Consider the following 26,598-nt stretch of genomic DNA (forward strand, 5'->3'; position numbering starts at 1 on the left):
GGCCAAATGAGACACGAGTAGACATTTGATGGGGCTCGCGGAAAAGGTTTCCTCATTCTGTAAATACAAACACATGCACATACACAGAACCTTTTCTTTCTGTTTGACCTTTCATGTCTGGGTGTGATGCCTGGAGCTGTGGCAGCCAACTTGGGACAATGAGGAGAGCCAGAGAACATAGTCAACAAGCTGAGAATGGCAGATTAAAGGACTAAAAGGCCCAGGTCCTGGGTATCATCTTGAATTAATTAACCCCACTGCCACCCCACCTCAGATTCCTTGCCTTGAAACACCACAATTTCCTCGTGGTTTGTGCGGCTGAGTTTTCTGTTCCTTGAAGCCAAGAGCACCTGTCAGATATATGTCGGCTCTTCCCTCAGATCTTCCCAAGGCTGGCTCCTTTTTTCACACCTTGTCTTCAATGTCAGCTTTTCCTTACACGTCAGATCAGTTATTTAAAATTATCTCCACCAGTCACTATTGCATCTCTGTGGGGGTTTCTGTTTTGTTTGTTTGATTTTTGTGTGGCTTTGGGTTTGGGGGGCATCTTTGTGGCTTGAATATACCCACTGCATTCCAAAATTTTGTTCACAGATATAACCATGGCATTATTTCTTCCAGCACACAGTAGGTGCTCAATTAATACTTAATGACTGCACAAAGGGTGGAGGTAATGCAGGAAAGGTCTGCCCGGCAGGAGTTCTCCTGATTTGTAAACTGGCCTGTGGAGACTCAGAGAGCAAGCCTGTGTATCCGCCATGCTCTTTCAACTCTACCAGGCTGCCTGCCACTGCTGCTTTCGAAAGTAGAATGTCTCTTAGAAGTAAGACTTCTGAGGACATCAATAATGTATACACTCACCTAAAAGGCCAAGACTTGATCTTTAAACCTAAGATTAAATCATCAAACCACATCAATCATTTATGCTTCCCTTTGCTCATATGTCTTACATCACACACCTGGATTTCTGACGGCCTCGCTCCTCCAGTTATTAAGCCCAGGCATTTTTACTGCCCCCAGTGACCCTCTCTTGTGCCTGCACATTATCCTCTTTTTGTCTCCATGTTGTTATTCCTTACTTTCTGCTTATCACACACACACACACACACACACACACCCTGCTGATTCCTTGAGAGATGGGACTCTGTAATACTACATATTTCTATTTGCCAGCCCTGTGGCTCAATGCTACCATATATACCCAAAATATGCTAAGGTTCTTTCCCAAGAATTGTCCTTCAGAAAACAGTTACTGTGTATTTAAGTCCTTCCAAAATACTTCAGGCCGTGTGATACTTCTAAACAGCAATGTGTATTTGGGAAGGACACATGACCCAGAAATGGCCTCAACCATTTTAGTAGGGAGGGGGGAGAAAATTTTGGCCTTCTCTGAAATCATTTCATTTTACAAGAAGAATAAATGCACGGATTGGCGGTCTACTACAAACTAAACTAAGAAAAAGCCAGGCATACGGCACGCCCCCTTCCCTGTCTGCTGGCTTCCCCCACCGAGGGCGGCAGCCAGAGCTGTGCCACAGGGGAGCCGCTAGCCCCTTGTAGCTATTTGATTTTTTTAAGATATTACTTACTTATTTTTTAGACAAGGGAAAGGAGGAAGAGGGAGAGAAATATCAGTCTGTCGTTGCCTCTCATGTGCCCCCCACTGGGGACCAGGCCCGCAACCCAGGCATGTGCCTTGCCTGGGAATCAAACTGGCGACCCCTTGGTTTGCAGGCTGACCCTCCGTCCACTGAGCCACACCAGCCAGGGTCCCTCATGCCTATTGTAAATTAAAATTCAATAAAATGAAGAACTCAATTCCTCGCTTGTCCCGGCTACATTTGAAATCCTCAGTAACCATATGTGACTAGTGATGCTGTGCTGGACAGTGCAGACTACAGAACATTCCAGAAAGTTCTACTGCACAGTACTGTCCAAACTGAAATGCCCATGAGGTACTGACAGATATTTTTTGTCTTTTTTTTCCTTCTTAAACATCTTTGGTGAGGGCTGTGTGATAACAAGCTGCAAAGTGGAAATGCCCGAGCAGGCAAGAAGAGGTTGGTGGGCCGCTGAGCAAATGCCTAGAGTTCACGCTCGTGTGGTCCCACCCTTCGGCCAATGTCCTGATGCCTCGGCTTGTCAAAGCCCCGAATGTCGGCCTCTTCTGAGCCCAGCCTTTGGAAATCCAGTGAAACTTCTGAATGCTCTCCACTGGGAAAATGCACACCGTTTTGCGCAGTGTATGACAGGTTTCATGAACCACCCTCTTCCCAGAGGCATTTCCAGCATCTGTGGCCCCCAGGCACCCTGATTAGATGCTAATGACAGAACGGAGGCCCAGAGAGATGGAATGACGCGCCCAAGGAGGCAAGCAACCCAATGGCAGGACAGACACCAGGCCCGAGCCCCAGTACGACATGGTTCTCCCATACGACACTACAAGGGACATGGATCTTGCCAAACTTGCTGCCAGCCCACTGGCTTCTCTGATGAACCAGAAATCCCAGGCGGAGGTGGTCTCTGACTTACCAGTTACATTCGGGCGGAACCAGCTTGGTCAGCTCTTCAAGAGATTTCTCTGACCTGTACTCCTGGTGGGAAGCACATCAATCATGCTGTTCAAAGCGGGGAATTCCACCGAGCTCCCGTCACCCCCGGGTCACCCCGACCCGGACCTCAGGAAATAAATACACACCTGGATGAAGGCGACAGTGACCACAATCAGCACGGCCTAGGGAGGGAGCAAAGGGGATGAGCGTCACCACCCAGCTGCTCAGCCAGCGGCTGAGTCTGCGGAAGGGGCGGGGAGGTCACTGTCTTTCCCAATAAATATTCTTTTTTCTTGCAAAACAAGTGTACTGTGCAGAAACTTTGAAAAGGGATAAGCCAAAAAAGGGCAGACAAATCACCCCAACTCCCTCCACTAGAGGTTCACGTTTTGGGGTGCCCCTCTAGATTCTTCTGCCTAGACATACGTATAACACAGGATGCTATGGTACGGACATTCTTTTTATAAACTGCCTTTTCACTTGACATATCGCAAACATCCTTCCACATCAGAAGATGTGGATCTAAGTTCAGCCTTTTCAACAGAGGCAGCGAGTTCACAGTGTGGAATGAGCCCGTCTTTGTATCTTAAAAGAGTACTGGACAGCCCTGGCTGGTGTAGCTCAGTGGATTGAGCGTGGGCCTGCAAACCACACGATCGCGGTTCGATTCCCAGTCAGGGCACATGCCTGGGTTGCAGGCCAGTTTCCAGCAGGGGACGCATAAGAAGCAACCATACATTGATTTCTCTCCTTCCCTCCTTCCCTTCCCCTCTAAAGATAAATAAATAAAATCTTAAAAAAAAAAGAGTACTGGACAGATAGGAGGAAGCTGGAATGGTATCCATCAAAGTATTCAGTAGAAGCCACGCATAAAAGGTCACATATTGTGTGATTCTTTTTATATAAAATATCCAGAATTGGTAAGCCCACAGAGACAGAAAGAGATTGGTGGTTGTCAGGGGCCAAGGAGGGGAAATGGGAGCAACTGTGCGACGGCCCGGGGTTCCCTTTTAGGGCGAAGTGTTTTAGATGCAGAGGTGGTGGTCATTCAACACTGGGCATGTACTAACTGCCACCGAATCGTTCACTTCAAAACGGCTGGTTTTTTCATTATGAGCTTTTTTCCACTTAGGTTAAAAAATTGTTTTAAGGATTTTATTTATTTACTTTTAGAGAGAGGGGAAGGGAGGGAGGAAAAGAGGGAGAGAAGCACCGATGTGCAAAACATCAACCGGTTGCCTCTTGCACACCTCCATTCGGAGAGGTTGACCGGCAACCCAGTCATGGGCCCTGACCAGGAATCAAGACGGGGCCTTTTGCTTTGTGGGATGACACCCAACCCACTGAGCCACAACAGGGCTTAAAAAAAAATGTTGTTTAGAAAGGTGCTCAGCGGTTCTCTCTAGGTAACGGACTACAATTACTCTTTTGTTTTAGTTTTTATTATTTTTTTAAACATCAGTGAGTGGTTGCCTCTTGCGCACCCCCCTCCAGGGACCTGGCCTGCAACCCAGGCGTGTGCCCTGACTGGGAATGAAATTGGCCACCCTTTGGTTCCTAGGCCAGAGCTAAATCTACTGAGCCCTACCAGCCAGGGCCAAACAATTACTCTTTGTACCGCATGCACAGCCAGGATTGAGCAATTCCCTCCTGGCACGTGGGAGAGGAATTCACTGCAATGGTGTTCCCAACAGCAAAGAACAGAAGGCACCTGGGTATCTACCAGAGAGTGATGGCCAAACAAACCAGGACACCTCAGTATGGGGGCAGAGAAGGATGTGGATTTGCTTTCCTTTCTTTCTGCTGCATGTTCTACTTGTTTCTCTATAGCCAGACTCTTTTTTCCTTGCACAATAAATAAGCAAACACCCAGCAAGCCGCTGGGCAGCCCGGGCTGGGGGCCGGGTGCTGCTCCCAGTGCAACGCGCTCACCACAGCGATACTGACGGCGTCCTCATACTTCTTCGTGAGGATGCTCACCAAGGCAGAGGCCAGAAGCAGCAGGATCAGGGGGTTCTTGAACTGAAAAAGGAAAGCAGAAGGGGTGGATTCTTGTCTGTTCTCACACAGAGCAGCTCGGGCTTCTTACACTGCAGCAGTGTATGCGACACAGTTCCTCACGGCCAGGCTTCCAAGCCAACAGCTAGTGACCCAAGGGCTGGGGGAGAAAGGCCACCACTGTCCAAGGTTCTCCTCCGCCTGAAGTGCCCCACAGCCTTTTCATTGACTCTGGCTTCCTGGGGGCCACACAGCCGACAGGAGGCGGTACCAATGGGGAGAACACACCACGTGCCCCAGTGCTGCTCTGCCCAGGGATAATCAGATTCTTCCTGGCTCGTGGACCCCCTTCTGACCCCACACCTGCAGTGGGACAGGCAGCAGGGGGTTGTTGAAAACTTTCTGTGCAGGGGAACTGCTGATACGCTGGAGAAACAGTACTAATAAAAATCATAAATGTTTATTGGGCACATGTGTATGTTATTATTCCTGTTGGGTAAGTGAGCAACCTGAGGCTCTGAAAGCACCTGCATGTCCCAAGGACTCGCGTAGGCTGGACTGACTCCCAAACCGGTGCACCCACCACCACACCCCAATCAGGGCGGGCGCGGGGCAACCTTTAGTAAGCACTTATCGCATGCTAAGCTTTCTCCTTCTTCTGTAAAATTCAGAACACTGTTTACTTGTCTCATGTTCTACATGGGGGAAATTGGGGCTCAAGGAAGTTCAATAACTTGCTCAAAATCACAAAGCTGCAAAACAGGATTTGAACCCTGACATCCTGACGCTAATAGGCCTTTGCCTCATGACTCCAGGACAATGTGTCTTGGTCATGCTAAGGGTGAATTCCTAATGGTGGGTCTTCTGAGCTGGAAAAGTAGGGCTGCTTTGTGAAGTGGTGAGTTCCCCATCACTGGAGGATACAGACAGGAGAAGCACAATGCCTAGCACGGGGCAGGCATTGCTCAGCGAAAATAAAGAATTAATAAGTGAGTGCAGATAGACTTTCTGTACTCATCAAGGGGGTGCGCGGTGATCCTGCAAGTGTTCCCACAGATGGAATAAACATGTTCCCCACTCCTGGATCGTGAAGAGATGTTATTTCTGGAAAGGCCCTGGGTAGAGAAGCTAGAGGAGAGATCTGGTGTGAGGTGGTGACCGGGCAGAGGCAGGAAGGAGGATGGCTGGAGAACTGGGGGAGCGGGTCCTAGTGGAAGGGGCAGGCAGGGCAGACCTGAGGAAACCCAGCTGGAGGAAGGAACTGTCCCCCACAGCCAGTATGCCGGCCTCCTTCCCTGGGCTCCCCTTCCAGGAACCTCCCCTGCCTCCTTCCAACACTGGGGTTCCAGGAGGCTTCTGGGCTAGCCAGAGCCACCTGCACACCCTGAAGATCTGCTGCTAACATGAATGCCCCAGTGCACCAAGAACCAACCGATGAGCAGGGTGGGGACTGGAGGAGAGTGGAGGCTGAAGATGCTCCAAGGAGCACTGTGAGATTGGTCCCTGAACCAATCAGTCAAGAAAGCTTTAAATGCTGAGTCAATAGAAGGCAGCTTCCTGAGACCTGGATGCGGTGGACGGGGGTGGGCACAAGAGACTGGAGAGCCGGGGAGCAGGCATGGGAGGAGGGGTGCAGAAGGTGGGTAGTGGTGGGAACCAAGGCAATCTGAATGCCTTCAGGTATCTGGGAAATTCTACCTCCCACCTGGGGCTTTCTGAACTGGTATTGGTGGGTGATATGATAACTTCTGGACTGGAACTTGCAGACATGTATATTTTAAAATTTTCTTTCCTCTTCCCAGTGGCTCCAGGCATTTGATGTGTGTGCCCTCCATTCAGCACCCCTCCTGTACCAACGGCAGGTTCAGAAGGGCAGGGGCCCTGCAGCTGGGGGCCTGGTTTTACTGCCCAGCATCTCCACTTACTACTCTGTGACTCTGGGCTCCAGTTGCCAGATAAACAACAGGCCACCCAGTTAAATTTGAATTTCAAATAAACAAGACACTTTTTTTGTGGTCTCAGTAGGTCCCACACAACATTTGGAACGCACTTATACTAAAAGATTGTTTTTTCCTTATCTGCCTGAAATTTGCATTTAACAGGACGGTCTGTGTCTGTTTGCTAAATCTGGCAACCTGCATGCCTGTGGAGATATTCCAGTTTCCTTGTATTCACCCATCTCATCTCAAAATGGGGATTAGGAAGAAGATAAAGATAATATTTACTTACATACTTAGGAAGCATGGTGCCCAGGTAAAAAACCCTCTGTGAATGTAACAACTACTATTTCCGACCATGGCTGCCTGGGGAGTTAGTGACCTACTCCTGGCCATCCCTCCTGCTGGTTAGCCGGAGGCAGCCTGAAGGGGGGGAGCTGCTTTTATCCTTGCGGGACAGCTGCCCTGTACCCTGGGACAGGCCCAAGGACACCCTCAGTCAATATTTACAGAATGAAAGGCTGCCCCACCCTCCCCAGTTACACCTGCAGGGAATGATGCCTCAGGTCCTACCTGATCCAGGTATTTCTTCCACATGGGTTCAGTGTTGTCAGCGACAAACTCGTTCCAGCCATGGACCAGCCTGCGCTGCGTCACTGAGAACTCAGACAGCCCATTCTCTAAGTCCACCTGGGGGAGAGGGTCGAGCACAAGGTCACCGGTGGGCCAGTAAATGCCAAGGAGCCCAAGTCACAGAATCCCACTCTGGAGGCCAGCCACTTGCATGATGGACAAGGAAAATGGGCTGTCCACCAGGAAGAGGGGACTTGTTTAAAGGCTCCAAGCAAACAGGAGCAGAGAGAGAAAGAAAAATCGCAGTCCCATTCTTTTTCAGTTCTACCGCACTCTTACCCTACAATTACAGCAGAAGAAACCACCTAAATTCCAACAAGTGCACTTGTCACACGAAAATGCAGGAACATATGTTCTTGGAAAAAAAACAAAAACAAAACAGGCCTTGCACATATAGACCAGCATAGCCACTGCGGGGGAAAAAACAGTGTGGAGTTGCCTTAAAATAATGAAACAGAAGGACCGAGCGACCCAGCAATCCACTTCCGGTGTAGGTGTACCACAGGAGCCGAAAGTGGGTCTGGAAGGGAGACTTGCAGACCTTACCTGCAGCATCACTCTCAGTAGCCAAAAGGTGGAAGCAGACCAGGGGTTCGTCCATGAGTGAACTAGCCATTCACAAAAAGACAAATAGTGCATGACTCCCCTTATCTGAAGCATCTAGAGTAGGCAGATTCATAGAGGTGGAGGGGCTGGGCCCAGGGGCCGGGAGGAGTTGCTGCTCAATGGTGCAGAGTTTTGCAAGATGAAGAGGGTTCTGGAGATGGTTGTACGGCAGCGTGAATGGACTCGTCGCTACTGACCTGTACACTTACTAATGCCTATGATGGTACATTTTGTGCTGTGCATTTTACCACAGTTAAAAATACAATTTAAAAAGCAACAGAAAAAAAGCCTGTCCCTAGAAACAATACTTGCTAAAATTATTCTATCAGGCACGCATTGTGCCAGACATGATCTCAAGCTCTTTACACAAAATGACATTAAATAGCTCATTTGAGTCAGTAATTATGGATGGAAACTTTGTTGTTCTGGTTGCTGCAAAGGCACCCTTGTTTTTGAAAAGTTGACAAGACAGGCCCACTGGTGGTCTAGGTGACAGGGAGGCTGCATGGATTTCCAGATTCCTTTCAATAGAGAAAGAAATTCAAGTGCATTTTCTAGGTACGGTAAAATGTCTAGGCAAGGAAAAAATATTTCCTCCCCCTCTCCAATTACTAACAAGCAGGATTTGAATTTAAATAGACTTCTGCCATGGCTGGTGTAGCTCAGTGGATTGAGCGCGGGCCTGCGCACCACACGATCGCGGTTCAATTCCCAGTCAGGGCACATGCCTGGGTTGCGGGCCAGTTCCCAGCAGGGGACTCACGAGAGGCAACCATACATTGATATGTCTCTCCTTCTCTCCTTCCCTTCCCCTCTAAAGATAAATAAATAAAACATTAAAAATAAATAAATAAATAAATCGGCCTCTCGCTGCCTTGGGTTGAGCAGTGAGTTTAAAAAAAAAAAAGACTTCTGAATTCTTCTCATGGAAAGACGGGCATGAACACTGACATCCAACTTCCTTGAAATGAGACACATGCGTGTTGTACCTGCCTCATTTCAAGGAAGTACATTTTTATTTGCTTTCCCCCAGTGTGGTCAGTTATGAGTGAACACGCAAACACATTATGTTTGCTTGGTTTCTTAGGTAGAGAAAATTAAAAACATAAAATACGCAATATCTTTTAGCCCTCAGAGGAAAGCTTCATGGAGTGGAGGTGTTTTTTGTGTGCATGCATTTTTAAAAATTTTGTTTTGTTTTGACTGGCCAGGAATTCAAACTCCGTTGAGAAACTTGTGAGAACTTGGTTTCTGTGACTGGCAGCTCCGTGGATGACAAACGATGAAGGGTGTGAATAGGAGGTGGTTAAGGGTTTGAGCTTTGGATTCACCTCCACTGTGCTACTGTGTAATTGCATGGGTTATGGCTTCTCTGTGTCTCTGACCAAAAAGAACACGGAATCCAGTGTTTGGGGGCCGCCTGTTCTCTGGTGAGAGAAGGGCCTGGTGAGAGTTAGCACTCTTGACATCAAGGTTGGTACTATTCCACATGGGAAATCAGAATGGTTCAACTCCCATAAAATGATGCATTGTTTAAACGATGATAATGAAGATGTATTATCACACAGAATTCTAAAGCAGCACTCAGGACTTTGTGTTTCTCTCTTCTTCAACTAAAAACTTTCCCACAACTAGCATCAAAAGCAAATTCAATTCTTACGTGAAACACTCCGGCCAAATCTTCTCTCTGACATTTGCTCGCCTCCTTGGGTGGTAGAGCTACCACCGCCTTCTCCTTTTCGATGGCTTTCAACTCACACTGTTCATCAAACTGTGAAAAAAGCAGGATGGCTGGTAAGCAAGTTGAGGTTTGGTCCTGATGTGTCTTTTTTACCAGCCCTTACCAGCCCCTGGAAGCCCCTGCATGCCGCCAAATCACCAGAAGGGGAATGGCCACCATAATCTGTGCTGGGTGAGTTTGGCCAGGGTTTGAACTTTATCTAAGTGGCCACATGTGGTACCTACTGTTTCACATCTGGTTTCTCTCACTCGGTGTTGTTGGTGTGGCTCATGCAGGATGTGGCATGCAGCAGTGGTTTGCTGACGTCACGGTCACACTGTATTCCACCGAATAAGCAGAGCAGCACGCCCTCCCCCGCCCTTACGCCTGGTTTTGTGTATCCATGGTTTCAGTTGCCCACAGTTGACCATGGTCCAAAAATATTAAATACAAAAGTCCAGAAATAAGCAATTTATGAGTTTTAAATTGTTTGCTGTCGTGAGCCGTGTGTTGAAATCTCATGCCGGCCTGCTCCATCCCTCCTAGGATGAGAATGGTCCCTTTGTCCAATGTACTGGTGCCGCACACACTCCCCACACATTAGTCATGTTTGTTGCCTTGGCGATCTGATGGATGTCCAAGCATCACAGGGCTCACATTCAAGGAGCCTGTATTTTGCTTAACAATGGTCCTAAAGCACAACAGTAGTGATGCTGGAGAATCAGATATGCCCCCCCAAAAAATTATAAAGTGCACCTTTTAAGTGAAAAGGTATATGTACAGAGAAAAATGTAGTACACATAGGATTCAGTACTATTCCAGGTTTCAAGCATTCACTGGGCATCCCGGGACATATGCCCAGCAGACAATAGTAGGGATGCTGGACATGTGGGTTGTTACCAGTTGTGCGCTAACACTGATGGACCTGTTTTTAAAGCGACCTATTTAACAGAATTGGAACTTACAAAGCTGACAGAGCAGGGCAGCAATTTACATATTTAGGACCCTGAACCTTGAATTTCTGGGATTCTCAATCAAGCATGCAGCATATTGTAGAGAGTGTCCCCTGATGGGGACAGATGGTATTACAGTCTGTTCTACGAGTTGTTTGGAATAACCCAAGGAAAAGGGAGGAACCCAGCTGAGCTCTGGGTGTCTGATAGGCTTGGGAAGAAGCCATATGAAATACCTTCAGGGCATGGGAGGGTATAACACAGAGGAGACCTCAGAATCACAAAAACATGAAGTGTTTTTGCCAAATTATTCCGAGTATTCCTATACCCAGGACATGATAATCATCTTTTCTTTTTCCACCAGGTTGCTGGGCTCTTGGAAGGAGGAAGGGGAGAAAGACATTGGCTAATCTCTTCCCTCTTCTTTCAGCTAGAACATGGGTGGCAAATTCCTCTTCTTGCCACAGCACATTTCCACACCCCCGCCTACCCACCACACACACACACAGACACACAGGGGCTCTCCCGAAGGCCTGGCTCGCTTAAAGAAGCCCTGCTACCCACGCCCGTTCAGGTGTGCTCCTCACTCCACCTCCAACCCAGGAACTCAGCAGTGATTATTCAGGTCTTTCATGGGCTCCTCCATCGTCATGAGCTTTCCTTGAGTCATCGTTACGGTCACTACACAAGATTCACCTTTAGAAAACCACGTCTCACAACATGACACAGAACATTTCCTTTGTTCCCAAGAACTGGTTCTGCCGTATCAGATAAAGTGCTCAGTTCTTGCTCACACCACAGACAGAAGGTCCCGGGGTTTTAGGACCTGCCCCGTGGCTGGTCTGGGTCTTGCCGTTTCTTTCGAGCCTTGACCACACCGGATTCACTTTTTCTACAACATCCCAAGTGCCCCTGAAAAATGTAAACCCAGTCCTCTCCCCCAACCCCAGCTCTCTCTCTCTTTCATACACACACAAACACACACCGCCCTTGAAACACCTGGAGAGATTCCAGTTGCTCTCGGGAGAAGACCTGACAATCCTCCCTTTCGCTTCAGCAAACCCTACTTCATGTCCACCCCTACGCCCTCCCTTACAGAATCCTGGCCTTGTTTGGGGCAGCCTAGCTAGAAGCCCACTTCATAGGCCCGTGAGACACAGTCCTGTGCCCCTCCCCCCCAAAGGCCCCTCCAGTGGCCCTGAGGAATCCCAGGCATACTTTCCTGGCTGTCACACCATAGTCTAAAGCAGGGATTCTGAGCCAGGCGCAAGTTTGCCCCGAGGAAACGATGGCAACCTCTGGAGACACATTTGATTATCGTAACTAGGGGGTGAGGATGCGACTGGCATCTGGTGGGGAGAGGCGGACATGCTTCCAAGCACTCTACAGTGCGCAGGACAGCCCCTGCCACATGGGACGGTCTGGGACAAAAGGGTCAGTAGTACCAAGGGGAAGAAACTCCATTTCTGAAACAGATGGATCAGCCTATCTTGACACCTTCCCAGACCCGATTAGTCAACCTGCTCTACCTCTGTGCATTCAAGCGAATATTACACAAAGAGCCATCAGCCAAAAGGACCAGAGCAACCCAGGGGATGTGCTGGCCCCAGCCCCGGTGGAGACGGCTTCTCTCTCCCGTCTTGCTGGGGAGTGAGTTTCTCTGAGCAGTCAAGGAGTCCACAAAGGGGCTCTAACAGGTACATAGCAACTCGAATCTATGTGCTTTTAATAAATACCGTAACTGCAGGAAGAAAAACCGCAAACTCTATTTTTTAAAACCCCCCCTTGATTGGCACTTGCCACTAATCTCAAATAATTTCTCTGTATTTTCTCTTTTTTGAAAAGGTCCATCAAAGATAAATTTTTGAAGAGGTGGTCTCTTCCTACATTGGAACAGTATTCAGCCGTGGTGGTGGAAAGGAAGGAAGTTCTGAGACACGCCACAGCCAGGGCGGCGTTTGAGTGAAACAAGCCGGTCGTGAAAAGGACAAGCACTGGGTGACTACTCCAATGGGGTATCTAGAATCAACAAATTCACAGAGACAGAGAGTAGGAGGTGGCTGCCGGCGGAGGAGGGGAGAGTTAATATTTAATGGGGACTGAGTTTCACTTAGGGACGATGAAAAAGTTCTGGATACGGACAGTGGTGATGGTTACAGAGCAACGTGAATGCGCTTAATGCTACTGGACTGTGCGTTTTTAAATGGTTAAGAAGGTAAATGTTACCTATTTTTTACCACAGTGAAAAAATCCAGGTCAACAACAACAAAAATATCAAAGAACCCACTCTTCTGCCGGGGTGGGTGCAGACCAGCCAGAGTCCCCACCCTGTCTCAGGAACCCATGGCTCCGAGAGGCATAGAGCCGTCCTCACGCACGGAGCCCTCCGGCCGAGTGGCTGAAAGTCTGTGTGGCCTGGGGGTAGGAGTGGGGACAGGCAGGCTGGGGGGGCGGTGGCAGCCTGGCTGAGCGGACTCCTGCCATGGGGGCAGAGTCTGAGCCCCAGCGGGAAGGCACCTGCACCCCGCAGGTGTGTGACCGAGAGAACGGAAAACGGGGACTCAAGTGAATACGTGTTTCTGGGTGTTCACAGCAGCACCAGGCTGAGCAGCTCAATGTCCTACGATGAACCCGGGAGGAATAAATTGAGCTCTATCCATACAACGAACATTATCCAGCCCCAGTCGGAACGAGGCGCTGATCCACACCATGTTGTGAATTGAACTGTGTCCTCTCAAAACACATACCCTGAAGTCCTAGCCCCCGGCCCCTGGGGGAGGAGGAATGGGGAGTGACTGCTCATGGGTGTGGGGGTCCCTTCGGGGGTGACAAAGACTCTCTCTCTGAGGTTCCACAGAAGTAGTGGTCACTCAACACTGCGGATGCCCTCAATGCCACTGAGTTGTTCACTTTAAAATGGTTTATTTCATGTTATGTGAATTACACCTCAATAAAATAAAGAGTTGAGCCATTTTCAGGACACAGATAGGAACTGCCTCCACCACCTTGAACTACCTGGATGCCTTGGACCTCCGCCCACCCCAGCTCCCATGGCTGACCTTCTCCTTGTCTCCACTCTCCCGCCATGAGCATGTCAACACTGCTTTAGGTCTCTCACCCTAGCCAGAATCCCCTGTATGGGCCACACATCAGGGGAGGCCATTCTCATGTCTCTCACATGTCACAGTCACATTCAAGAATAAGTGGTCTGCATGTGTATCTTCAATTTCTCCCCTCCCCTCCACCTCTCAACCCACTTCTAGGGGCCTCCCCGGTACCCTCTGTGTGCCAGGATTTTGGGACATGGCCCGGGACCTGAAACCTCACTGTCAAGGCTGTCATTCAGCCTCATTCGGGACCCACTTGGTCTCACCGCCAGGCTGTCATTCTCAGAAAGCAGAGCTCTTGGACTTGGAACTGAGCTCGTGGCCTTGGACTCCTACCAGCAGGTGGGTGACCCGCTCAGGACGCTCAGGTGTGGCCCTCTCACTCCTTAAGAGCACACAGTTTGGGAATGTCTGTGTGGTTTGAATCACAGCATGTTCCGTTGGTAACGAGAGGCACGTCCGGGTTGAGGCCAGGCACCCTTGGCAGCAACACGATTCTGTTCCCTGTCGAGGCCAATTCAGCACTGAGCCTCCGTCCTTTCGCCTGTGTGTCTCCTTTCCTAAAGTTTTTTGTTGCTGTTGTTGAGGTAAGATCCACAAACATAAAATGAACCATTTTACAGAGTTCAGTGAGTGACATTGCACACATTCACCCTGTCGTCCAGCCACCACCTCTGTGTAGGTCTAAGACATTTCCCGTCATCCCAAGGGAGACCCTGCCCCGTTATCAGTCACTCCTCATTCCCTCCCCCCAGCTCCTGGCCACCACCAGTCTGCCGTCTGTCTCTACAGCTTCACCTCGTCTGCATTGCTTCACATAAATGGAACTGTGCAGTATGTGCCTTCCTGTGCCTGCTTTGTGATCCCCGAAGTATGGCTGGCCCACGGCTGACAGACCCAGGCCGGCGTCCCAGGGCAGGTGATAGTGAGCGGGGCCTCCCTGAGCCCCGAGAAAACAATGTGGAACAAGGACGTCTCGGAGTGTTTTCACGGAGCAAAGACAGCTCAGTGCCAATATTTAACCTAGCAGAGCCTTTGGAGGGAACCGCATAGGGCAAACATGGCACCGCAGAGAGATGAGCTGGCTGAGGAAGGAGCAGGCGGCCCCTGGGGTAGGACCGGCCTCCCGGAGCCAGAACTGAGCTTTCTCTGTCCTTCCATCCGGCTCAGAGATTCAGTTCATTTCAAATACTGACTGGGTTAGACCCCAGTGATTACTTCCGTGTTTGCGAACCGACACAAACGTTTATTTCTTCAATATGTTTGTCCAAAACCTCGCCTTGGCAGCCTCAGATCCCCTCTCCTGAAAGTGGGGGTTATAACAGCAGGGACTCCAACACTGGAGAACCGCTGGGATCTTATAAAAATGCACCTGCCATGGCCTGACCCCAGGCCAGCGGAGGAGTGGAGCCCCGCCACCAGGATTCCTAACAGCCCCAGGTGGTTCTCATAGGCAGCCAGAGCCTAGCTGAGGGCACTTGGCTGGGAGATACATTCGAACAGCAGCCCCATGGGGTCCTGTTCTTAAGGGGTCTCCGAATTGGAAGACAGAAAAGCCCATGGCCAGCAGGCCATGCACCAGGCAGGGGGTGCCCAGGGGCCCGGGGGCAGCTGTGGACATCCAAGCAGGAAAGGGAAGCCCTGCTGCTTCCTTGAGGGGAAGTGAGGGTGAGGCCCCAAGTCTTTCTGGAAGTTGGACCGTCGAGGGAAAGAGGTGACAATGAAGGGGTACCTAAGAACAGCTAACATCCTCATGACAATAAAACGATACAGCCCTGGCTGCAGCAATGGGTACTAAGGACACGGCAGATGCAACCGCTAACAGCTGTCAGACATCCTGCCAACACTGGACTTGCACAGTCTCATTCAGCCATCACGGCCGCCCTTGGATGTGGGTGTGATTTCTATGCCCACCCTACAGGTGAAGAAATGGCTGAACCGGCCGGCTCCCCAGCCAGCACCGCGGTCTGCCCCATAAAAACATGAGAAAACTTCCTGCGCGTTTTGTGTGTTGTGTGGATGGAAGGGAGTAGGAAAACATTTCTGGGTCTTCCGAGCGGAGCCGAGGGAGAGGACAGTGGGAGTCAGAGGTAAGCTGAACCTGACTAATGCTCCCAAATGACGTCCTCGTCCTAATCTCCGGAACCTGCAAATATGCAACCTTACCTGGCAAAAGGGACTTTGAACATGTTGCTTCACTGATGATTTTGGGGTGGGAGACAATTCTAGATGACCTACTGGGCCAGTACCACAGGGTTCTTGTTTATAAGAGGGGGCAGGAGGGTCAGGGACAGGCACGTATCAACAGAAGCAGAGGCTGGAGGGACATGAATACTGGCTTTGACGTTGAAGGAAGGGGCCATAAGCTGGGGGATGCAGGCAGCCTTCAGAAACTGGGGAAAAAAGACAAAAAAAAAAAAANCAGCCAGAGCCTAGCTGAGGGCACTTGGCTGGGAGATACATTCAAACAGCAGCCCCATGGGGTCCTGTTCTTAAGGGGTCTCCGAATTGGAAGACAGAAAAGCCCATGGCCAGCAGGCCATGCACCAGGCAGGGGGTGCCCAGGGGCCCCGGGGGGCAGCTGTGGACGTCCAAGCAGGAAAGGGAAGCCCTGCTGCTTCCTTGAGGGGAAGTGAGGGTGAGGCCCCAAGTCTTTCTGGAAGTTGGACCGTCGAGGGAAAGGGGTGACAATGAAGGGGTACCTAAGAACAGCTAACATCATCATGACAATAAAACGATACAGCCCTGGCTGCAGCAATGGGTACTAAGGACACGGCAGATGCAACCGCTAACAGCTGTCAGACATCCTTTCAACACTGGACTTGCACAGTCTCATTCAGCCATCACGGCCGCCCTTGGATGTGGGTGTGATTTCTATGCCCACCCGACAGGTGAAGAAATGGCTGAACCGGCCGGCTCCCCAGCCAGCACCGCGGTCTGCCCCATAAAAACATGAGAAAACTTCCTGTGCGTTTTGTGTGTTGTGTGGATGGAAGGGAGTAGGAAAACGTTTCTGGGTCTTCCGAGCGGAGCCGAGGGAGAGGACAGTGGGAGTCAGAGGTAAGCTGAACCTGACTAATGCTCCCAAATGACGTCCCCGTCCTAATCTCCGGAACCTGCAAATACGCAACCTTACGTGGCAAAAGGGACTTTGAACATGTTACTTCACTGCTGATTTTGGGGTGGGAGACAATTCTAGATGACCTACTGGGCCAGTACCACAAGGGTTCTTGTTTATAAGAGGGGGCAGGAGGGTCAGGGACAGGCACGTATCAACAGAAGCAGAGGCTGGAGGGACATGGATACTGGCTTTGACGTTGAAGGAAGGGGCCATAAGCTGGGGGATGCAGGCAGCCTTCAGAAACTGGGGAAAAAAGACAAAAAAAAAAAACCAGACTTGACCCTAGAGGCTCCAGAAGGAATGCCATCCGCTGACACCTTGATTTTAGCCCACTGAGACCTGTGAAAGAATGTACACAGTTTTATGTTCCCCGTCTGGCTGTTTGTTACAGCAGCCCAAGGAACAGACACACCGCCACTGTGAGCCCCGGGAAGGAACCCGCTGCCTGAGCTCCCAGACTCCCAGTGGCCCCCCTGCTCCGCTCACTGCTGCCCCACCTGACCTCCAGCACTGGACCGTCATCCTCAGTGGGATGTGGCTGGTCTCACTCCACTTATACCTGAGCAACCAGCACAGTGCTTAGCAAATAGAAGGTGCTTGAAAATGTGTGTGGAAGGGAGGGAAGATGAGGCAAGTTCTGAGCCGCCTGCAAGGGCTCAGTGCCCTGCGTCAGGACTAGAGGGAGCAGCGAGCGGCAAGGACACTGTGCAGACAGGCTGAGCGGGCGGCATTTAGAAGTTTCAGGCTGCAAAGCATGTGCTGCTGCTTTTTCTTTTTTAATTTTTATTTATTGATTTTAAAGAAAAAGAGAAACACTCTCGGTGGTTCCACTTACTCATGCATTCGTTGGTTGTTTCTTGTATGTGTGGTTGTTTCTGGTATGTGGCCTGACCAGAGATCGAACCCACAACCTTGGCATGACAGGGCCACGCTCTAACCGACGGAGCTACCTGCTACACTGTTTCTCTCGGTGGCGGCCGGCCCAGGCCCAGGCCCAGGCTTCCCTCCCTCCCTCCCTTCTCCATCACCCACTTCCTACTGGGTGCAAGACATGACTGTATGCCTGGTGCCTGGGGAAAGCAGGCACAGTCCCTGCCCTCGATTGGGAAATTATATAAGCAAGTGTCTTGACAAGAATAATTAGGACTAGCAGGAAAAAAGAAACCACAGAAATGCCAGAAGAAACCATGGACTCCATCAAAAAAAATCTCAAGGTAAGAAAGGACTTTGTGAGCTCAAGACAGAACCAGACGCCGTGAGGAGAAGACTGACGCATGCACTCCATAAAGATGAGACTGTCTTCTGTGGAAAGCCCCGCACCTCAGCCTGCAGATGCACCTGCGGCGGGAGCACTGCGCAGCTCCGACACAGAAGACCCTCCCCCAACAAAGGGCGCTTACCCGCAAGGACCGGAGGCTCCCAGCTCACGGGCGCAGGACACGAGCAAAAGACAGAAGCTCAGAGTTCACAGAAAGGAAGTGACAAGTAACTAGAACACGAAAAGATCATCAAATCCACTTCAAATCAGAGGCACGTATCTGAAAGACTCCAGTACACCACCCCTCCCGTCTCTGATGGGTGAGGTTGGAGAAGTCAGCAACGTGAGGTGCTAGGGACGGGCAGTGGGGGGACAGAGCCTCTCATCGGCTGTCGGGGGTGGGGGTCGTCGGGACAAAGTGGGAAATGGACCAGTTCTAGCAGTTTCTTTCTCGCAGACCCTTCCTACAGGATGGTCACCGCTCAGTCCCTTAGTGCAGCACTGTCTCTAACAGCCAAGTATGGAAACACCCAACCCGTCCACCACTAATGGGCGGATCGAACGAATCGTGGTGCCACCACAACACGAAGCGTTATGCTGCCGCTGACATGCCCTCGTGAGCTGCTCGAAGGCTGAGACTCCTCTTTCAGTGAACCGCAGACGAAGCTGTACTGAGTCCACAGAAGATCAGTGGAAAATCCTCATCAGAGCATTCCATCAAAAACCTGAACCCAGGTAACACGATCAAGCAAAAGCTTGCTCTAGAAATGGACCCCAAAGAGCCTGGAGCCCAGATTTGGTTTAGAATCGAAGCGCTGGGCATCGAGCCCAGAAAAGATCAGAACCCGAGGAGGACTCAGAAGCAAGCCAAGACAAAGATCGCCCGGTGGAGAAGGTTCACAGGCGAGGAGGTAGATGGGGTCGTGTCGTCCGCGCTGCCTCCGGCTGGCCCACCCTGGCCTCGGCGTGGTGAACAACGCTTCCCCTCCAGAGAGCGACGTGCTAAGGAGAACGGGTTCCAGACTCAAGACTTCGTAACTGTACCTCATTCTCTTCTGTTGCTGTGGGGTACTTCACCCATTCCACTGTGTGGCTACCCCATAACCTATTTAATGATTTGCATGTGGTTGGGCACTTGGGTCCTGTCTGCTTTGGCCTGTGAGACACAGCACTGCTATGAACAGTCTCTGGGCAGCCACAGGCCCGCGGCTCTCCTGGGCGAACACCCGGAAGTGGAAGTCCTGGGTCACGGGTATACACTCCTTTAGAAATAGTAGTCACGGGTATACACTCCTTTAGAAATAGTAGTCACGGGTATGCACTCCTTTAGAAACAGTAGCCACTGGTATCACTAGCAATAGATTGGGAAGGGGAAAAAGTACACCATATTGTAACACATTAGCCTTATGTAAAACAAAAAGGAGAAGACTCTATTTGCTTGTGTATAAGGCACATCTCAAACTGGGCCTGGAAGACACAGGCAGTGAGAGACTCTGAGTGGACCAACCCCCTTCTGTACCTTTTCGAATCTTAAGCTGCAGTAAGAATGGATGATGCAAAGAAGGAAAAACCTGGGGGCAGAGCCGGAGCAGGAGGGGAGGGGCTTCCTAGTAACAGGGATGCTCAGAAAACGAAAGAGCAGATGAACAGAAGTCAACTCAGGAAGGTGGGGAGAGGAAGAGCCCCAGGGGGCCGCAGTGTGGATGAAGGCTGTGCCCAGAGGATCCAAGAGGCGGCCGCTCTGAGTGCTGTGGAGCACAGAAAACAGGGGCTCAGATCCCGGGGTAACAACAGCCTCACAAACAAACTCAAGGGCCTGCCCAGCACGGTTTAAAGCTAGAAGGAAAACCCCCTAAATACGGCAGACTCGGGGGAGGGAATATTGCCGGGCCCACCTCTCACCAATCTGGGCTCTGATTCCAGTTACCCTGGCCACTAGCTCTGTGATCCTCAGCAAGTCCTCCAACTGCTCTGAGTCTCAGCTTTCTCCCCTGTAAAATGGGGATAAGGAGTCCCATAGGGAGGGCTGCTGAGGCAGGCAGGGCTTTTCTAATTCCAGACTCAGGTCAAGATGGGTTTCAGAGGTGTTTCCCAGTTCTTGAAGTTATATCTAGGTACTGTCTGCGATGTGTGTGTGATGGTGGTGCACCCCCAGGCAGCAGAGAACTATGAGAGAACAAAATGAGACATCCAGAGCTTGCATCTGGTTCATAGGTGGCCAGTGCAGTCAGGGGCCAAGTGAGGAGGTGGCTGAGCTAGGCGGTGGCCGGTTCAACCACGAGCCAACAGGTGGCTGGCAAGGTGAGGAGATGGGTTTAGTACAGGAAGACTGTGAGATAAGTAAATATGCTGAGGGACACGGGAACTGCCCTCCTCACTGGTGGTCAAAGGAGTTACAAATACAGAAAGAGCTGGCACTGGCCTTGTGGAATTTGCCACACTGGAGTCTATGGTTTTACACACCCACATGTGTATGCACACCTCCTCTGAGAGGGTCCAGGAGTGACAACACCCCAATAGCGTGAGCACACCTCTCACCAGATCTGGTTCTCCTTGCCATTCCTGCAGTAAAAAGAGTCCAGAATCCGGGGAGAGATGGCTGAACCAGGGAAGGTAGCAAATGAGCCTGGGATTTCTTATTATGCCAGGAAGTAGGGACAGGCTCAAAGGATGATGAAAAAATGTCCAGAATTCACAGTTGTCACCATTAAAGGGCTCCTGTTGGACAAATCTGGGATGATCTGAGCATCAAAGTCAAAGACAGGAACAAATTTCACGTGCTTAGTAAACTAGGAACCCATGACTTCACAATGATACACGAATGAATAAGTAAAAGACCAAATCAGTAGAAGAAAGAGTTAGCGCTTCCTTACACCACAACACCAGGTGAAAATGAGGGGGGAACGATGGGATTAGAACACCACTGTCAAAGTCAGTCACCAACTCAAGCGAGGTACCTCAACAGGGGCTAACACTAAAGAGTGACAATGGCCTGAGCACCAGGCTACTGACACAGCCTCAACTGTCTCTCCGTGAACACTTGTTAATTATCATGGGGAAGACAGAAACTTTATATGAGAAAAAAGCCTGGCCAGTGGGAGTGGAGAAAGCTCCAGCATAGAATTCAGGCAGCCCTAGGCCCCAGTTCCCGGGAGAGCGGTTCGACCCTGGACGAGTTACTGCACTCTGTGAGCCCCAGATTTCTGCGGGGATGTTTGCAAGGATTCCGAATCACAGGGCGCCTCCACAGATGTGCATTGGAACGCTGTTCTGATCATTAAGACAGGACACCACCTAGATGCCCATCCATGAGGGTGGGTTAAGTAAAAACGCCTACACAGCAAGAACACCGCTCCTGACTTGTTAGCAGGAATGACTCCATGCATGTTCTTAAAAACACCCAGGGTTGGATGTGAATGGTAATTGCTGCGATCAGGTGCTGCCCGAAGGCTTTCGCCGCCCCTCCGCTCCGCCCCAGGTCTCTGTCTCGTACAGGGGGAAACAGCGGCGTGGCACACTGAGGGATTTGCTCCCGGTCTCCCTGCCTAGCAAGTGACAGGACCAGAAGTCGCATCCAGGTACCCTGGGTCACAGGCTCTAATGCTCTTAACCACAGCCTCTCTAGAACTGCACAGAAAAGGGGCCAGGAGAGCCCCTGCAAAGAGTAATCTCATTACTGCCAACGGATTAGATACAAACAGTGCCTACCCCCCTGACACACAGACCGAGAAGGAACGCAGGAACCATGTGGGGGAGTGAAGGAGTTTCACATCGTACAAAGTTTTCCTGTGGTTTATGAAAAACAAGTATGATAAGTTCAGAAAAGAAAAAAGAAGTAGAAGGGGAAAATACGTGTAGTTCCTGGTTCACAAAAGGCAGGAGATTAAAAAAAAACGAATAGGAGCATAATTCAATGAGGGTGAAACTGTTGCTCAACGTCGGTACGCTGGTGTTGGGGGAGGGACGTACAGAGGGAGGGGCAGTCACAATGCGCTGCTGACAACAATCACAGACACACGGAAGGGATGAGAGTTTCTCAGTGGCTCAGTGAGAAGAACAATGAGGCCACCATGCAACACGTGGTGGCCGAGGCCTTAGTGAGTCAACTTTAAAATGACGAACTACTGAGAAGTGCCAGTGCATCGCCAGCAGGACTGCACCTGAATCCGGTCTTTGTACATAGTAATTGCCACAGCCGATGAGCACCAAGTATGGTGATCAAGAGCAACTGAAGAAATATTCTTTCCGCAAAGCCCAGCGCTCGCCTTATCTGCAAGTGAAGCAGCCAGTTCTACAGTTAAGCCACAGACAGCCTTTCAGAGGTTGCTCAGCGGGCAGCCGTGCTCACGTAGGAGGCTGGTGGTTCTAAACTAAACTAGCAAACAATTTCTTGGGATATTGAAATGCCACTTTGTTCATGTACCGGTAATTAGATGTTCTCAGCCCAAGCATTATCCAAATCTAATCAAAAAGTCTAAATAAAGACTAGAACTCAAGACTGATAAAAACACTAGCAAACATAGGTAACTTTGAGGCAGTCTATGTGTGAGATGTGTTCTGGTTTTTATGTGAATGATCTTGTTTACAAAACTATTTGTTCTTCCTACTGCGGTAGGCAGCCTCTAAGATAGCCCTCGATCATCCCTGCCTCCCCATACACGCCCTTGTAACTCCTGTTCCCTTGGGGACAGGCTAGCTAGACCACCCATCCTTGGGGAAGCATCCTTGAGGCACCCCTGTGGGGAGGATCCCATAACCAGGGTCACAGACCTGCAAACAACCACAGGAGTGAGCCTGCAAGCTGATCCTTCCCCCTTCCATTACCCACATCTGTTGGAACCCAGTCTTCACTTGCTCCAGCCCGAAGATGGTAGTGCAGGGTGGAGCCATGCAGTCTTGGTTACGAGATGGGAGCCCTGAGGGTCAGAGATAACTTCCCCAGAGTCATCCTGCAAGCAGGAATTTCTGGCCCAGCGTTCTCCTTACCCAACAATCAGGTCATATGGAGAAGCTTTCCTCCAGCAATTAGGGGGGTTTCTCTCTTTTCATTCCAGCCAGAATGAGGTATCTTTGGAGGTATCCAGCCAGAAATGCAGCCAGAATGAGGTATCTTTGGAGTAATGAGAACTGTGCTTACTTCCTGCGCTTCTAACTCTGGCTCCACCCTAGTCCCCTCCTCAACCACCTGTCCCCGCTCAGTTACTCTGCTCTTTGTTCTCCGTCATACCCACCGAGACCCCTGGGTCTTAAACAGTAACACTTCTCTCAAACTGAAGAGACCCAGGAGGAGACACTGCAGGTTCTCAGTAATAACAATGACAATAACGGGGGTGACTTGCAAAGCACTTGGGAGGTTCAGCGATTGCCCAGGATGCCACATACCACATGTGCCCATAAAAGGTTTAGGACTACTGTGGAAACAACCACTGTAGCAAACTTTGCTTCTTTTTTGAATTTTCTTCAGAGGAAAAAAAGTTCAGACTGGAGGGTATAAGTGTGAGAGCAGAGAAGGTGTTCAGGCTATGAGCTGAGTTGGCGGTAAACAAGTCGCCTCACCCAGCCCGCCTCCCTTCCTCATTACACCCCCCATTTACCTTCATTGCAATTTCCTGGGTTTGCACAAGGCCACTTTTAGAGGCCACTTTGTTTCTCAGCCTGCCTTTGCGGTCACCAGTATGCCTGGTTGCCTGGGTCATCAGTATGCCTGTCACACTACACTGCCAAGTTGTTACACACCTGTTTAGGGTGCAGCTGAGAACACAGGTCCACAACCAGGTGGGTGAGCCCTTGCCCCTCCACACCCACAGACAGGTCAAGACCTGCCCTACCCTTGAGGACCCCTCTTAAAAGCTTTGGGGAAATGAAGTTCACTTTGGTGCAGAGCTTAAACTCACCCCAGCATCTCTGTTCATGTTATTTCATACCTGCCACAACTGGATGAAACCTGGTTGTAACCAAGTGCACATCAGGAGGGTTTAAAAAATACACAGCTCAATGCAAAAATCAGATGATGAAAATAAAAATATATAGAAAAAGAATGTAGAAAAGACAACCAAAAAAAAAAAAAAAAGCCCTGGCTGGTGTGACTCAGTGGATTGAGCGCTGGCCTGAGAACTACAGGGTCACAGGTGTGATTCCCAGTCAGAGCACATGCCTGGGTTGTGGGCCAGGTCCCCAGAAGGGCGCACTCGAGAGGCAACCACATACCGATGCTTCTCTCCCTCTCTACCCCTCTGTCTAAAACTGAAACACATAAAATATTTTAAAAATTTAAAAAGGCAACCATGTTGGCAAACTAACTTCAAACTCCTCTAACGAAACACATCGTACTGCATATCAGTAGAGAACAGATTTTGGTAAAATAATGAAACTATACCCAATCCACGTGTGACCCACAAATAGCTTCAGAAAAACAGAGCTTCGAGAACTGCCAGTTCCACGGTCCTGTGGTCTGTCGCCCTAGCATCAGAATTCACGTGATAAAGTACACAAATATTTAGGAATCTGACAACCAAAGGGTTTTGACTATTGTCATTCTCTGAGAGGAAAATTAAATATTTGAAATCAAGTCTTTCCTGCTGATCTTTTCATTAAAAAAGTAAATTCAGCCCTGGCCAGGTGGCCCACTTATTTGGAACATCATCTTGTGCACCAGAGGTTGCTGGTTCCATCCCTGGTCAGGACCCTCCCAATCAATTTTTCTCTGTTTCGGTTTGCTCTCCCTCCCCGCCTCACCACCACCTCCCTTCCTCTCTCTCTAAAATCAATAGACATATCCTCTTGTGAGGATTTTTTTTTAAAGTAAATTTAACTTTGTGTTTTCCCTTCACCATTCAAAAGGCAGCTCTGCGCTCTCACGAGCCCCTGCAAAGAAATTTTATCTTTGAGTGACTGATTAAGCTGAAAACAAAGACACTGCAGTGTCCCAGGGATGCTTTTGCAGAAATCCTGTGCCCTCCACGCCTGCGTCATGCTGCGAGTTCTGCGGACGAGCTAAGGAGAAAGTTGCAGGGTCACCAGTCACCACTGGCTTCTCCAAGTGGAAGGGCTTTTTGGGGACAGCTTTGTCACAGTTTGTCAGCTGGTTAAAAACTCCCCTCCTGGAGACGCCTGTTGGTTTATTCTAGAGGGTCACCTGGAGGTTGCAAAGTCAACATACAAACCCCAGTGGTTTTTAAAAAGGGCGCTGGAGACATGAGAAGTGAAGCGGGAAGGCCTGGCTACTGCCACCTTGCTCGTCACCATTATTGCTACTATTGGTAAAACATGTGCCCTACAGTTTTCTTTTGCTGTTGTTTTTCACATGACTTCCCCCCCCCATTTAAAGTAGCTTTTAAAATCCAAATAGCAGCCTAGTTGTTGGAGACCCAAGAATTTCAATTCTTCAAAGTTGGAGACGCCTAGGGTAATTTTCTAGCCGTGTACACTTTGAGGGAGATATTTAACATGTCTTGCCCTCAGTTTCTTTTAATCTATTTTTTTAAACAACTGTATCGCCACTACAGTTGAACATGAGGTAGCCAATCTACTAAGCCTTTTAATTTTTTTTAAGATTTTATTTATTTATCTTAGAGGGGAAGGGAAGGAGAGAGGGAGAGAGAGAGAGAGAGAGAGAGAGAGAGAAATATCAATGTATGGTTGCCTCTCGTGTGTCCCCTGCCGGGAACTGGGAACTGGCCTGCAACCCAGGCATGTGCCCTGACTGGGAATCGAACCGCGATCGTGTTGTTCGCAGGCCTGCGCTCAATCTACTGAGCTACACCAGCCAGGGCTCTATTTTTATTTTATCTATTTATTGTAATTGATTTCGGAGCAAGAAAGAGACATCGATTTTGTTGTTCCACTTGTTTATGCATTCATTAGTTTCTGTCTTTGTATATGCCCTGACTGGCGATCGAACACTCCGTGGTGGCGTATCAGAATGACACTCTAACCAACTGAGAGACTCAGCCAGGGCATCGCCCTCAATTTTGCATCCCCAAAATGGTCTGGAGGCAGAAGGCTAAGTGGCGAGGGTGCCTGGCCCAGCGCAGAAACGCGACTGAGCTGGAGTTGCTATGAAGACAACTTCTCTCTGGAATCTCTGCGGGAGGGCGGGTTGGAGGAGAGCAGCCCGCTGGGCGCCGACGGGATTTTGGGGTAGGGTGAGGTAGGGTGGAGGGTCAGGTCCCACGTCCCGCGCCCGGTGGGCCAGACTCACCAAGGTTTCCAACTCGCCCCGCTCCAGCGGCTCGTACCGATGGCCCGCGCCTGAGAAGCCGAGTTTCTGCAGGAACTTGGAGAAGCGCGTCTCAACCATGATGAGCGGGCGGAGGCCCCTCGCCCAGCCTCCGGTCCCGCCGCCCGTACGTGAGTGTCCGGATCCCAGGCGGGGCCCGGCCTAGCTGCGCGCTCCTAAGCTTCCTGCGCCAGGGCCAGGTTACCAGGCAGCCGCCTACCTGCCAGCTGCAGGTGAGGCCACACCCCGGGGCGGGGCTGCGCACCCGGCGGCACTGTGTGCACCTGGCCCTGCCCCTCCCAGCGAGTTCGACGGGGACTCTCAGGAGAGCAACGACCCACGGAGACCCGGGGAACTGCAGCGGCGCCTCAGAACTAGGGCTGTTTCCCCAACTTGCCAGATCCTGAGAATCACCTAGAGAAGGAATGGGGAGGAGGAGGACGAGCAAACGCTTGTTTAAAATGTAGATTCCCGGAAACTTCCCTGCCCTAAGTC

At 50.2% G+C, this 26,598-nt stretch overlaps 1 protein-coding gene across 1 annotated transcript in view; it reads right to left on the reverse strand.

Moving 5' to 3' along the window:
• The window catches only part of ATP2C2 (ATPase secretory pathway Ca2+ transporting 2), a 62,335-nt gene extending 36,034 nt beyond the window's left edge, over positions 1 to 26,301 (reverse strand). The window contains exons 1-6 of the mRNA XM_037040279.1: positions 26,086 to 26,301; positions 9,387 to 9,497; positions 7,061 to 7,177; positions 4,485 to 4,574; positions 2,699 to 2,734; positions 2,533 to 2,594 (exon numbers count right to left, since the gene is read on the reverse strand). Coding sequence (XP_036896174.1) covers positions 2,533 to 2,594; positions 2,699 to 2,734; positions 4,485 to 4,574; positions 7,061 to 7,177; positions 9,387 to 9,497; positions 26,086 to 26,184 — 515 coding nt within the window. The 5' untranslated portion in view covers positions 26,185 to 26,301. The remainder of the gene's footprint in view (positions 1 to 2,532; positions 2,595 to 2,698; positions 2,735 to 4,484; positions 4,575 to 7,060; positions 7,178 to 9,386; positions 9,498 to 26,085) is intronic.
• Positions 26,302 to 26,598: the final 297 nt, after the last annotated feature.

This window comes from Sturnira hondurensis, unplaced genomic scaffold, assembly GCF_014824575.4.
Source record: "Sturnira hondurensis isolate 20B ecotype Veracruz unplaced genomic scaffold, ASM1482457v3 Scaffold0002597, whole genome shotgun sequence".
NCBI lineage: Eukaryota > Metazoa > Chordata > Mammalia > Chiroptera > Phyllostomidae > Sturnira > Sturnira hondurensis.